Genomic DNA, 15,002 nt, shown 5'->3' on the forward strand with positions numbered 1-15,002 from the left:
GGCCTCACCTGAAACTAATCACGGAGCTCTACATAAAATGTGCATTCATCCTACTCACCATCACAAATACATTTTACACAGAGTGAGAACGCCTGCTCTCCTACCTATTCAACAGACATGAATTACATAGAAAGCTCAGCTTCCCCCTGTCATTGAGATGGTGGGAGAGCAAGGCAGGAATCTCTAACAGTATCCACATCTAAGAGTGGGGCTTCGAATCGGAGACTTACTGCAGAACCCTCCTATCAAAGGGGGCTTACAAGCCGAGTACTCTGTGGACACCAACATACAAAGGTGGATGGAGCACCTCTAGAAGTTGCTCTATAAGTATCTTCCAGAGCTACATTACTGGAGAAGGATGCTAAATAGGTCCGCCTCTTGGATTGGGCAGTTCATTGTCAAGACAGATACATTCCTTAATCTGCTGATGGGGACTCTGTTACATGCAGTCCCTGTGAATACGTTTTTCTAACCACCTCTGCTAAATTTCCAGACGGTCCGATAGAACCACTCAAGTTCAAACCTACTTGGCTCCTTGCCCAGTGTGGAGCAACTGTAACAATATCTATTTTCACTACTCATTTCTCGCTACTTCCTCTTGGTAAGTTGGGGAGGCACACAGTAGGCTAGGGTTCCTACACACTTCCATTACATCTGAACTTGGCTCTGGGATTCTGGTATCTCAGACAGCACTCCACTTTGGCAGTATGTCAATGTGAAAAGATTTCCTGAGTTGAGGCACCCTTCTCTTTAAAGAAACACCTGAAGAGTCTACTAATCAGTTATGTTCACAAAACCTTGAAATAATGTTTGGCTGCTAAACACTACACCGTAGCACTACTTCTACTGCTTTCCTGCTCAGGTTGAGAGTAACACTGCCTCCTGCTATAGGCTGCTTGAGCTGGTACCATACCAGAGATTTATATAGGCTGTAGCTGCTATGTTACCTTGACCACAATGGATTGTTTTATAACTTGAAGTTGAAAAGCCTAAAGAGTCAAACATGCAACCTTGAGTTTAAACCTGTTGGAGTGCATTTCCTCTAGAGCCGATCAAGGCCCCTAAACCAGTTTCTAGCAATAGCTGGGAAGGCTGGAAAAGTTTTTATGCCTCTCATTTACACTCCATTTATGGTTAGGTTATGTGCTCTTTTTATTGCATTTAATATTTGATTTGTGTGTATGCCACCCAGAAATCTTCTGGGATGAAGATGCAGACTATAAATTTTTAAAATAAGTAAATACTTTCCTGCCAGAAACCAGACTGGAACTAGAACAAAGATGATCAGGGGACTGGAAACAAAGCCCTATGAAGAGAGACTGAAAGAACTGGGCATGTTTAGCCTTGAGAAGAGAAGACTGAGGGGAGATATGATAGCTCTCTTCAAGTACTTGAAAGGTTGTCACAGAGAAGAAGGCCAGGATCTCTTCTTGACCATCCCAGAGTGCAGGACACGGAATAATGGGCTCAAGTTACAGGAAGCCAGATTCCGGCTGAACATCAGGAAAAACTTCCTGAGTGTCAGAGCAATACGACAATGGAACCAATTACCTGGGGAGGTGGTGGGCTCTCCCACACTGGAGGCCTTCAAGACGAGGCTGGACAGCCATTTGTCAGGGATGCTCTGACTTGGATTCCTGCATTGAGCGGGGGGTTGGGCTCGATGGCCTTGTGGGCCCCTTCCAGCCCTACTATTCTATGATTCTAGGGGTGGGCAGGCTTCAGGCTTACAGGACCTATTTAGCTTTTTTTCTTTTCAAGAATCTGAAGATCCACCAACTGGACCCAATGAAAAAACAGCAGCTTAAGGGCCAGACATACACAAGATTTAAGGAACAGGGTACCTCTGAGCATATGCTTAGCACAGACATTTATTTTCAGCGCCCAAACTAAGCTCACAGTTCTTTCACCCACAAACCCATTCCTGGTGTCTCCCCATCCCCTCCCAGCTTTCTTCATTTCAGCAATTCAATAGTAAAGGAGCATTTTTCATTTGTTGCTATTGTTACACTATTAAGGAGTCAGAAACCCAGGTCATTCATCCAGAGATCTACCAGTCAATTCTCATCAACCATCTGCTCACACCTGAACTAAAAGGATTCTCAGTTCTTCCTGATGGGAGTGTCAGCGGTTAAGTCCTTTCTGCCTACTCTCCCATCAGGTAAACAAGAAAAGCTGTCCTTTAAAAGCAACTGATCATTTCACTTGAACTTAAAGTAAAAGCAAATTGAAGCAACAAATGCAATACACTTCCATACGCAATAACTTAGGAACATTTCCTGTCCTGATGCAAAGAACAGGAGCCACAGGGCTATTAGGGGCTCAGATGCCCGACTCCTGATCACTATGGTGCACGTGAGCACGCTTCAGTTAATCCCAGTTCCTGCCAGTTAGTATGTTTGTTTCCACCATGAACTGGGGGAATATCCTGAGGTGAAGTGCTGCCTTTTCACTGGACACATCTCCTGCCACTTATATGTCATGTTCTTGAAGCATACAACAATATGCTGAGAACTCGGGACTGTGTGTATTCTTTGCACTCCCATCAATCCACTGCGCAGGAGCATGCACTGCCATCTGATAAACAAGCTCCATCAAAATGCCCGTTTTGTTGATTTGGTATTTAAAGAGGATCTTGTCCAGATAGCTGAAATCCATTTGAAAGAGGAAGTGGTGTGTCAAAAGACACTTCAGAAGCCGGAATAGTTTGGCAGGGAATTCCATGATTGGGCTTAAGTGTCAGACCCCTTAGCTGCCACTATTTCATGGTCTGCCTAACATCCATGTACTCCCAGACTGCTCCCTTCCTCAAATATTATTGACTTCATAAATTTCTATCTTAGATGTCAGTTATGCAAAGTACATGAAGGGCACAGATACATAAATACCATTTTTACTGTATGCTAATAAACTGCACTGGGGAGGTACAGAGTACCTAGTTCTGCCCGTACAGGCCTAGCCGTACAACTGCTAAGCCAGCAATGCCGAGTTAGCCACTTCAATGGGCCAACTTCCCTAAACACACACATGTGCCAAAGGTTTGCAGAGCAAGTGCCAAGAAAAAGCTCTCTTACCAGCTGCTTTACCTTTAAAGCCTGTGAAGTTCGAACTGACTTGGAAAGGATGGAACTGGGATGTGCAACTCTGATTGTAATCGGTGTCCCAGAGACCGGCATTCCGGATTGGAGAGATGCGGTTACGGTCGTAGTCGAGGCTGCTGCAGCCGTAGTTAAGGCTGGCTTTACAGCTTGAAGCGATGCTGCCACAGCAGATGACGAGACTGCTTTTACAGAACTGAGAGCAGCAAGGGCGGCTGATGACACTGTGGGAGTATGGACTGGTTTTACAACCTGAAGGGAAGTGGTGCCCGTTGTCACCATCGTTGTGGAGGAGGTTGGACACACAGCGTTCACCGTATTTATTCCTGTTGCCAGTTGAGTGGAGGGGACAGGATTGGCACCTTGGAGGGACAGTGCCCCTATGGGCATGGCATGAGCTTGCTGAACAAGCGGAAGAGAACCAGATCCCCTTGTCAAAGATGTATAGGGGACTGGGCCTAACGTCTGTCGGGAGGATACCCCCACTGGAGTCCTAGGGACTGGTCTTGCAGGTGGAAGTGTAGCTGTGGTCACAGGACTGCTATTAGCAACTATGGAAGAAGTTGATAGTGCAGTAGTACAAGTACGGGCAGCTGTTTGTGGAACAGATTGCTGAAGACACTGTTGTATAAAGGTCTGTGTGTTAGGCATTAACTGCCGTAAGGCAAGCACGCTTTTCTAGGCAAGGAAGAAAACAGAGAATTAGATTTGGCATTTCCATTTCACAGTCCACATTGTGCTATGTTAATTCCCTTCAGGAGAGAACATTGTTTGAAGTTATCAACGCCACTGCCAAATTAAGAGCATCAGGAACAGACCAGGTAAAGTCTGAAACTCATCACATTTGATATTCAAGGAAGCTTGCCAAAGTTGTTTACCTCTGTAATCATTAACAAACCTGTGCTTCAGCAGAAGTCTTAGGCACACTGATTAAACTCTCTGAACGAGGTCTAATGCAAGCCTGGGCCTTTGCATCTTAGAGGCAAGTGCATTGCCAGCACTTTTACAGTGTTTCTTACATGTATTAGGCACGTAACATGGAAACAGCCCCCTTCTGCTAGAGAAGGAAAGCATCTGTATATTTCCCTTAAGCAAGCTTGTGAACAGCAGGATATGACCTTCCATCCTGTACAGCCAATTTCTATTCCACATTTTCTGCCAAATTAACTCTTTGGTTTCAGTTTAGCAATTAGCAAGCTTCTGGAAGTTTCACAGCATCTCTGGTGAAACTGTTCAGCTTCTGCAGGTTAGCAGCATGAAGTCTTCCTATGAAAGGGATTGTGTAATTGATATTTGCCCTATTCCGGCATTCACCTGAATGTGGGTAGGCCAAAACTGCGTAAGGGGCAGGGGTGCACGTGCAAGCCCCACACCCAATGTTTCCATGGGCTCCTCTTCAGACCATGCTGGATTCAGCATGAAGATCATAAAAGGGTTTCTATCTATTTTTGGCTGAATGTGCTTAGAAGCATCCAAATAACTGGGAACTTTGCCTTATTAGAGTTCTTGATTGCAGATACATTTCCTGATCAGAGACTTTTAAGCACATCCAAATAGACTTAGGGTGCAATCCTATATATGTTTAGACATAAAAAGTCCTACAATAGAAGTCCTATAACAGCATGGCTGGTTGGGGAATGCTGCGAGTTGTAGAACCTTTCTCTGTCTAAATGTGCATAGGACTGTGCCTTTCGAAACCCCTTTCAAACCTGTGTGCACTGGTGGCATAATGGTCTGAAGAGAAGCCTATGCATGGGGACACTGGGGGTGGGGCTTGCATGCACACCCCTGCCCCTTACAGTTTTATCCCATCCATGTTCAGGCAAATACCTGAATAGGGCTATTGGCAACATAATGTAGCTTTCCTCTAGTTGAATTGCAGTCCCATTAATCAACACTGCATCATCTTAGTGCGCTGTAGTAGTCTCTCCTCATATTATAGTGTACACCATTAAAGTGAAAATTAAATTTTATGCTTTTGCATATAATAATTGATCAGCACTTTTGAAAATTGTTTACTCATATGGTCCATTTCACCAAGCTAACTAGAGTTCAGCAAGTTACAGATCTATAATGCAAACAGAAGTATTGCGCCGTTGTTTTCCAAAGCAGACCACCCCTCAAATCCTGCACTTAATACAATTCAGAGCAGCCAGATGGTTACTGTAACTCATCTGAACAAGGTAATATGCCCTCAGATACACCAGTCAATGACAAATGCAGAGTTGAAGCCAACTGCATATATTTAGGCCAAGGCCAAGGATTATTTTAGACCAGACTTGACCAAACTGGTGCCCTACAGATGTTCTGGACTAAATCTCCCAGCATTCCTGGCTATTGGCTGTGCTGGTGCGGGCTGATGGGAGTTGAAGTCCAAACATCTGGAGGACACCAGGTTGGGAGGGGCTGCTTTCGACGTAACAAGTTTCTTCAATGGATAGTAGTTGTGTAGGAAACTCATAGGTCACCTGTTCTCTCTTACTACTAGTATATACCTACTGGAAAGGCACAGGAAGTTACAGCTTTCTAGCACATGTCTCACCACACCTGACAGAAGAGAGACCTGTTTGGTAACACAAATATCTATACTGTTGCCTGCAGTGTGTAAGAAGTTTAAGATTTGAAGCAGCCCTAAATTTGATTAAGTGGGCATAAGGGTTCAGCTAATGGCTCCTTGCTATCTCCACGTCCATCAACCCACCCGCCACCCACCCACACTCACACACGTGCAAGTTGAATGGCACTGGAATCTAGACTAGTGACTGGATAATATTTTGTACACCTGAAAGCAGAAATGCTTATAAAGGATTGGTCTTAAAGTAGTTTCTAGACTTTTAGCTTTGCTGTTTAAAATCTGTATTTTAAATCCCAGCATTGCTGCTAGGTTTTATTCTGGTTGTATTGTTATACTGTGGTTTTAATGTTTTATATACAGTCAGGGCCAGAAATATTGGAACGAGGATGACTGTTTTGGCAGTTGGCCTCTGTACACCACCACATCGAAGTTGAAAGGAAACACACCCAGATGGGAGCGAAGTCAGGTCTTCCAGCTGTAATTCAAGGGGTTTGGCAAAAGTGGGGCACTAACCATTCAGGAAGGACAGCCAGTGGCATACACACACACCCATCGTTGGTGGCTCATAAGTAATGGAACAAACCAACATCATTCCAAACTTAAGGATCGCCTTTAATACCTGGATGAAAATCCTTTGCACTCAATTACTGCCTGAAGTCTGGAACCCATGGACATGACCAAATGCTGAGTATCCTCCCTTGAGATGCTTTGCCAGGCCTTCACTGCAGCTGCCTTCAGCTGCTGCTTGTTTGTGGGTCTTTCTGCCTTCAGTCTTGTCTTCAGTAAGTGAAAGGCATGCTCTATTGGGTGGAGATCAGGTGACTGACTTGGCCATTGAAGAACATCCCACTTCTTTGCCTGGAGAAACTCTTGGGTAGCTTTTGCTGCATGTTTTGGGTCATTATCCATCTGCAATATGAAGCGGCGTCCTATCAGTTTGGCAGCATTTGGCTGAATCTGAGCAGAAAGTATAGCCCTATACACTTCAGAATTCATCCTGCTACTTTTATCAGCACTCAGGTCATCAATAAACACCAGTGACCTGGCTCCACTGGCAGCCATACATGCCCATGCCATAACGCTGCCCCTGCCATGTTCTACAGATGATGTGGTATGCTTTGGATCATGAGCTGTTCCTTTCCTTCTCCATACTTCTCTCTTCCCATCATTCTGGTACAAGTTAATCTTGGTTTCATCAGTCCAAAGAATCTTATTCCAGAACTGGACAGGTCTTTTTAGGTGTTTGCTGGCATAGGCTAATCTGGCCTGTCTGTTCTTGAGCATTACCAGTGGTTTGCACCTTGGTGTGAAGCCTCTGTATTTACATTCATAAAGCCGTCTCTTGACTGTAGATGTTGACAATGACATGTCTACCTCCGCAAGAGCGTTCTTGACCTGGCTAGATGTTGTGAAAGGGTTCTTCACCATGAGCAGAATTCTGCAGTTATCCACCGTAGTTGTCTTCTGTGGTCTGCCAGGCTTTTTGCTGTTGCTGAGCTTGCCAGTTAATTCCTTCTTTTTCAGGATGTTCCAAACTGTTGTGTTGGCCACTCCCAATGTTTTTGCTATCCCTCTGATGGGTTTATTTTGTTTCCTCAGCCTAATGATGGCCTCCTTCACTCGCATGGACACCTCTTTGGACCTCATGTTGGGAGTTCCAGTGAACAGCTACCAAATGCAAATGTAACACTCAGAACCATCTCCAGGCCTTTTATCTGCTTGATTGGTCATGGGGTAGCCAGGAAACAGGCCACACCTGGCCATGCAGCTGCTTGTCAGCCATTCGTTCCATTACTTATGAGCCACCAATGATGGGTGTGTGTGTAGGCCACTGGCTGTCCTTCCTGAATAGTTAGTGCCCCACTTTTGTCAAACCCCTTGAATTACAGCTGAAAGTCCTGACTTCGGTCCCATCTGGGTGTGTTTCCTTTCAACTTCGATGTGGTGGTGTACAGAGGCCAACTGCCAAAACAGTTATCCTTGTTCCAATATTTCTGGCCCTGACTGTATTTTATATTGTTTTATTGTGAGCTCTTTGGTTTTAATTTTTGTGAACTGCCCAGAAAGCTTCGGCTATAGGGCGGTATAGAAATGAAATGAATGAATGAATGAATAAATAAATAAAAAAAAATAGCGTCCTTGCTGCACTCCCCAAAATTGTTATATACAAGTTCATACCAGCTTGTAACAAGCACATGGTTTGCTGTTGCGGACATGAGGGCCCACTTGTCAAGCCAACAATATTGGGTGACTACAATACTGTGGGGGCAAGGACAGACAAAATTTCCATGGTGGGGCTTTAGGTTTCACTCTCCCACACCACCTCCCAGAATGGTCTCAGGCTGCTTTGCTTTACCATATAATTGTCCTGGCAAACTAACCTTTCACTGGATAGGCCAGAACCATCTCTACTTTGATAATTAAAAGCATACTTGAAATGTAGAGCAGATTGATTAAGACATACCTTCAGAAAAGGTACAAGATACGGCTGGGGAGAAGACTTTAGCTCAATGTACAATTTTTTGGTAAATTCTTCAGGTTCAATTTTAGCCTCCTAGGTAGAAAAAAGAAACTGTAACACAAATGCAATGTGTTGCTCCTTCAGATGTGCCAACAACAGAGCCCACCAATTCACTGACATTCTAGGACTAATGAATAACTTCACAAGCTGCATATTTTATTCAACTACGTTATAAATTAAAGAAAGGTTATATGTCTGCTGTTAATAGCATTCTGTTTAAGACCAATTTTCAAAGATTAAAAATGAGCAATGGGGGCAAATAAGGGAGGTGGGTTTCCAGGTTGTTCCTGGAAAACTGGAAATGCACTGAGGTTTTTTTAAAAAATACTTGGCAGGTTACATGCCTTGAGGGAGAGAACTGTTCTATGAAATATTTCCTGCCACATGACTACAGAAAGATTGCTCTGCACAGTCATGGAGTCACCTTTCTACTAGGTTAGAATATAAGGATTACAGCCTTGCATTCAGGAGCTGAGCGATAATACAAAGCAAATTCCTTGCTATTGTTTTTGTCTTCTTTTCCTTACATTTACCACTGGTATTTGTACCAGAGACTACTATAATTAAGAGGCAGGGTTACCCTGCCTTATACCTGACCCACTCAGGTAAAATAGAAATATGGTAGTGTTGTCATACATAATTTCTCTATTGTACAGTTATCTTGCAAAATGGAACAGGATTCTTCCCAAGTCAGCCTTTTGGCAATTATGGCACTCTAAGCTGAAAGTCTCTAAAACAGGGTTGGAGAATCTCAGGCCTCCCTGGGGGCCAAACCCAGCCTCCCAGGTTCCCCAGGCCACCCCGCCCCCCTGTTCTCCCAAACGCCAATAGTTTGGTGGTTTCTCAGCTTTTGCACAATCCCCATCCTGCATTCTAAAAGTTTGCCTCTTCTAAAGCTTAGTTAGCCGCAGTATAAACTTTAAGCTACAATGCACTGATATTTCTGGTGTTTGGGGCCCCAGCCCTTTTGCTTTTAGCCCTACCCCCTTTGCCTCTGGCCCTGCCCACCACTGGAATACCCCCACCCTACCCCACCTGATTGCTTCTCTGAAATGGAATTGGGCCCTCAGGTTGAAAGAGGTTCCCCAGCCCTGCTCTAAAAAGTGTTCATAATGCGTCTGCATATACAAACTATATTTCCCTATTTCTACCACCTTCATTATGGATATTTTGAGACATTGTAGAAAAACTAGAAGGAAATTATTTCAACTTTCCACAACTCCCCTTGAAGCAACCATCTTTCCAGTGTAGTTTCCAACCTTCCCCACTTCCTCAGGAAGCTTCACAATATAACGTTCCCCTTTCTTCAGAAGGCTATACTGGGAACTTGGACTGCAATCAGACTTCTACATGCCGAACTAAGAGTCACTGGTAAACAAGGCAGCCAAAGGCAGGAGTTGTGTGGACCTATAAAATGCCCCTCTGATATTATAATAAGACAGATACTATAAATTAATTGGGAATGATTCAGTCATTCGGGCTGACTATACTGAATTGCTCTCTTTTCTATCACACTAAGGCCTGAAGACAGGTGTGTCAAAATGGGCAATGAGTTTTGACAACTCTAGTGTTTTACAGATGCAGTCTGCTTAACATTGTAAGCCTGTGTAGAACTGAAGTCCCAATGAAACCATTTCCAAGTATTTAGGATTAGGGCAAAAATACTTGCAGATGAACTTTTACCAACAGACTTTGTACCAGGTTCTTCACATTCTGTCCCATTTCAGGTGCTTGAGGCCCACTGGATGCCAGTTTTATTAGCGTTGCTAGAAAGTTTTTGCACTTTTTCACATTTTCCAGCATTTCCTGACAAGAAATCAAGAGTGAGAAAGTAAATTAATGGATCCTATTCAATTGTTCTGAAGTAGTGCTGAGGTATGCAATCTTTATCTATTTGGCACTTACGGCAGAATTGCTGGTTTGGTCTACTGATGTGCCTTCTGTGTCAGGAACTGGTTTTGGAGTGACAGACAGTGCAGGACTATCAGAAGCAAGAGGCTTTGTTGATGGCCCCGGAATCAAAGCCTTCGCAGTCGTAACTGTGGTAATACTATTTGTTGATGCTACGGACTGAAAGAAATTAAACATTATTTAACTTGCTAATTTCATTTCTCACGGGAACAAGTAATACAAAACCCGCTGCTACATCCATTCAAGCCATGTTATGCTTCCATAAAGCAGCATAACATGGCTTATCTCCAAGATGATGAGGTTTTATGTTTACTGGCTTATTGACCTCTTGCAGAGATACCCAGAAAGATTGTGTATGAAGGTGAGTACCAAGGACAGGGCCTTTTTCTGCAGCGGCCACACTATGCAACTCTCCCCCTGGGGGCAGTCCAGCAAGCCTGCCCCCGCTTTAAGCATACTTTGGAAACACATTTAGGATAGCTTTTGCAATTAATTTTCATCTAGGTGTGCTTGCCTGCTTTTTACAATCACTTGTAACAGCCCAGCTAACATTATTTTGATACTGTAGTTGTACTGCTTTATTGATTACAAGTTACATTGCTTTAAATTTATGTAAGCCACCTTGTAAGGAGTTGCCTTAAAAGGCAGGGGTATAAATAAATTAAGTGACCACAAATTAGGTGAGCAAATGCTTCAGCATCAACTTTTGCTCTCTACTTCAGGCCAGCTTCCTTTCTCTTGGCCTGCTTCCTCCAGCCTTATACAGAGATGTGCCATCTCTATACTCTTCCTCCCCTCCCCAGTGCAGCTATTTCCCTTTTTCTTTTTAAAGTAGACTTACCACATTGGCATTTTTCTTTGGACCCTATTTGCTCCACACCTCACCTAGGTTTCTTCATCTTTTCCCGATTTTGCTGGATCCTGTGGCCGTTATCTCAGGCCCTTGCTTCCTTCAGCCACACAGAGCCACAGCTGTGTCAGAGCCGGGTATTCCCTAGTCAGCATGGACCAAGGGAGGAAATTGCTCTACTGGCCACTAATATCACAGAGGCACTTGATCCTGTTGTGTTCTCTGACTCCCACAATGCTATTACTTAGTGGGAAGAAGTTTCTGAAAGCTAAACCCCGCCACCCCCCCCCCCCCCCGCTCAACATCTTCCCCAAACTATGCATTGGCTTCCTCTGACACTCAGCTTTCTAGCAATCTCTCCCATTCACACCACCTAAGTTGCTCAAGTGAAGGCCAACAGATACACAGAACATTACACAGGTAGATTACCTAATGCCACAGTTACTATATGTACATGGAAATCCACATATAAGTCAAAGATTAAAAGTAAAGCTGTGCACATTTCCATCAGCTACCAAAAACAGAGGATCCAGCATCGCTGATGAGGTGGGCTGCTTCGTTGCTCCATACCCCACAAGGAATTCAGATAGCAGTCATGACTATAGACAAGGTACTGGGCAATATTTATTTATTTATTTATTTATAATATTTGTATACGGCTCCATATCTAGAACATAGTTTGGAGTGGTGAACACAAGAGATAAAACAGTAAAAGGATAAAAAGATTAAAACACCAGATTAAAATTGTGCTATTTTTAAAAACAGAATACCACTAAACCATGACTGGGCAATTAAGGAATGCCTCCTGGAACAGTGCTGCTTTCAGGAGGCGCTGGAAATAGCACAGTATTGCCTGCCTGACCTCCCAGGGCAGGGAATTCCAAAGAAAGGGGGCTGCCATGCTGAAAGCTCTTCTCCTGGTGGACTCCAATCGGGCCACAGGTCCATGTGGAACCACCAGCAGCAAGGCCTCCAATGGCCTCAGTGACCAGGCAGGTTGGTAAAGAAGGAGGTACTCTCTCAGGTATCCTGGTCCCAAGTTGTTTAGGGCTTTGTACACCAGTATCAAAACCTTACACCTGGCCCAGTAGCAAACAGGCAGCCAGTGCAGTTCCCTCAGCAAAGGAGATACACGCTGACAAGGGGCAGCTCCTGACAACAGCCGAGCTGCTGCATTCTGCACTATTTTGATCAATATTGACCGCTAACCTGATCCAGTACAGCAGGCATTGACATCGGCTGCTTGCAGTGTGGGGATGGGACTAAGAAACAGCTTCCCTGTTCCTCAATACGTTTTAGTTACATTGGCAAGTGAATCTTTCCATATGGGTAAAAACACAGAGATAGAACAGCATGTTTATACCACTACCATTTTGCTAGATCTGTGAACCACTGTAATAAAATGATTTATCACCTAAAAGATTAAATGCCAGAAAATAAGGTAAGGTCATACCTGGATTATAGCAGGCTTCTTAACAGGGGAGGCAATGGAATGAGTTGTTCGAGACACTGTTTTAACAGGAGCTGCTAGTACTTTAAGCACCTGAGTCCCAGAATTCTTTCAGAAAGATAAGAGAACAGACATTATAAATCAAAAGATTAAATTAAAAAGTTAAGTAAGTAGTGAAATACACCTTACTGATAAGCACACACACGTGTTTTTCCTAGCATACATACGAGTACATGTTTATATCTGCATGTGCAGAAGGAAATATTTTTGTATCAATGTATTACCATTGACAGCTGGCATGAGCAAGGTGAAAAGGCAAGAACAGAAAACTCCTATGCTGTCACTTCAAAGTTTGTTTTAGAAGGATTTATTTATTCATTTATTTTATTTGTAACGCTCCTTTCTACCAAGAAAAATGGTATTCAAGGCAACTTACAATCACAAACGAAACTTGATTAAAACAGTACTAAAACAAATGCATTAAAAACACAACACACAATTAAAAACACAACAGCTCCTCCCTACAAACTGTGCCAATCGCAGCGCAAAGGAATCCCACATCTAGACTACATCCACATCTCTCACAAGCCTACAGTGCCTTGCATAAATATTCACCCCCTGTTGACTTTTCCACATTTGGTTATGTTACAACCTGGAATTAAAACGGATTTATGGTGAAATCCTATGCATGTTTAGACGGAGGAAAGGCCTACAACTCCCAGCATGCCCCAGCCAGCTTGCTGGCTGGGGAATGCTGGGAGTTGTAGGCCTTTCCTCTGTCTAAACATGCATAGGATTGCGCCCTTAACTGGCATTTTTACATTTGATTTACACAACATACTTAACACTTTGAAGGTGCAAAATATTTTTTTTATTGTGACACAGAAGTTAAAAACAAACTGGCATGTGTTGGTTGCATAAGCATTCACCCCCCTGAGTCAATACTTGGTAGAAGCAACTTTGGCAGCAATTACAGTGGTGAGCCTTTTTGGGAAGTCTCTATCAGCTTTGCGCATCTGGATCCTCCAATTTTTGCCCATTCTTCTTGGCAAAATTGTTCAAGCTCTGTCAGGTTGAATGGGGACCACTGGTTAACAGCAATTTTCAAGTCTTGCCACAGATTCTCAATCGGATTGAGGTCTGGGCTTTGACTGGGCCATTCTAAGACATTCAGGTTCTTGTTTTTAAACCACTCCAGTGTAACTCTGGCTGTGTGTTTAGGGTCATTGCCCTGCTGGAAGGTGAACCTCTGCCCTGGTGTCAGGTCCCTTGCAGACTGAAACAGGTTTCCCTCTAGAATTGCTCTGTACTTGGCTCTATCGATCTTGCTCTCAATCCCGACCAGTTTCCCAGTCCGTGCCGATGAAAAGCATCCCCACAACATGATGCTACCACCACCACCACACTTCACTGTGGGGATGGTGTTCTCAGGGTGATGAGCATTGTTGGCTTTGCGCCACACACAGGGTAAGGCCAAAAATGTTCAATGTTGGTCTCATCAGACCAAAGAACCTATTTCCATATGTTTGCTGTGTCTCCCACATGACTTTTGGCAAAATCCAAACGGGATTTGATATGGTTTTTTTTCCAGCAATGGCTTTCTTCTCGCACTCTTCTATAAAGCCCAGGTTTGTGGAGCATCTGGGTGACAGATGTCCCATGGATGGTTTCTCCCATCTCAGCTGTGGATCTCTCCAGCTCCTTCAGTTACCACTGATCTCTTGGGTAGCTTCTCTGACTGATGCCCTCCTTACTCGGTCAGAGTAAGGAGACACGGCCATCTCTAGGTAGAGTTGCAGTTGTGCCATATTCTTTCCATTTCGTAATAATGGATTTAATGATGCTCCAGGGGATTTCATAGCTTGGGATTTATTTTTTTATAACCCAACCCTGGTTGGAGCCTTCCAGAATATTTAATCTGCGATCATATGACACTTGAATTGCACACAAGTGGACTCCATTCAACTAATTATGTGACTTCTGAAGGCAGTTGGTTGCACCAGAGCTTATTTAGGGGTGTCACAGAAAAAGGGGTGAATACTCATGCAATCCAGACTTTTCAATTTTTTATTTGTAAATCATTTTGTAAAATACGTAAAAAATGTCCCCACTTTGACATTATGAACTATTGTGTAGATCAGTGACAACCCCCCCCCCCATTAAGTTTATTTTAATTCCAGATTGTAGTACAACAAAATGTGGAAAAGTCGGGGGGGGGGTGCAAATACTTAAGCAAGGCACTGTGTATCCATGAAAATGGTAATATACTTATCTGGCTCCCATGAAAAATCGAGAGCATCAGGAGTATTTAGAAATGTAGTGCAGAATTACCTGGATGGTCTGTATTTTGACTGTAGGTGCATTTGTAGGTATTGACCATCTTACACTCGTGTTATTTTGGGTCTGGCTTTGGGCTTGCACCAGTGCTTGTTGAGACACCAACATCAACTGACCAGTGTTACTTCCGACAAGAACAGTTCCTGCAGGAAAGGAACATGCTGATCAGATCTTGCTCTCCGCTAAGATTGTGTAGTGCAAGTATACAGGCCTGAATTTGCTTGAAGTACGAATCATGTTAAACAAGACATCCTTAACAT

General features: G+C 43.6%; 1 protein-coding gene across 3 annotated transcripts in view; it reads right to left on the reverse strand.

The window, feature by feature from the left end:
* The window catches only part of TAF4B (TATA-box binding protein associated factor 4b), a 92,021-nt gene that overhangs the window by 61,989 nt on the left and 15,030 nt on the right, over positions 1 to 15,002 (reverse strand). For 2 of the 3 annotated variants that reach the window (XM_084849651.1, XM_084849653.1), the window contains exons 2-7: positions 14,737 to 14,885; positions 12,409 to 12,513; positions 10,100 to 10,264; positions 9,878 to 10,000; positions 8,138 to 8,227; positions 3,075 to 3,776 (exon numbers count right to left, since the gene is read on the reverse strand). In XM_084849651.1, the coding sequence (XP_084705777.1) occupies positions 3,075 to 3,776; positions 8,138 to 8,227; positions 9,878 to 10,000; positions 10,100 to 10,264; positions 12,409 to 12,513; positions 14,737 to 14,885 (1,334 nt within the window). The remainder of the gene's footprint in view (positions 1 to 3,074; positions 3,777 to 8,137; positions 8,228 to 9,877; positions 10,001 to 10,099; positions 10,265 to 12,408; positions 12,514 to 14,736; positions 14,886 to 15,002) is intronic. The other variant, XM_084849652.1, reaches the window with a different exon arrangement.

This window comes from Heloderma suspectum, chromosome 4 (assembly GCF_057233095.1).
Source record: "Heloderma suspectum isolate Gila_16-S chromosome 4, 16-S_ref, whole genome shotgun sequence".
In the NCBI taxonomy this organism is placed as follows: Eukaryota; Metazoa; Chordata; class Lepidosauria; order Squamata; family Helodermatidae; genus Heloderma; species Heloderma suspectum.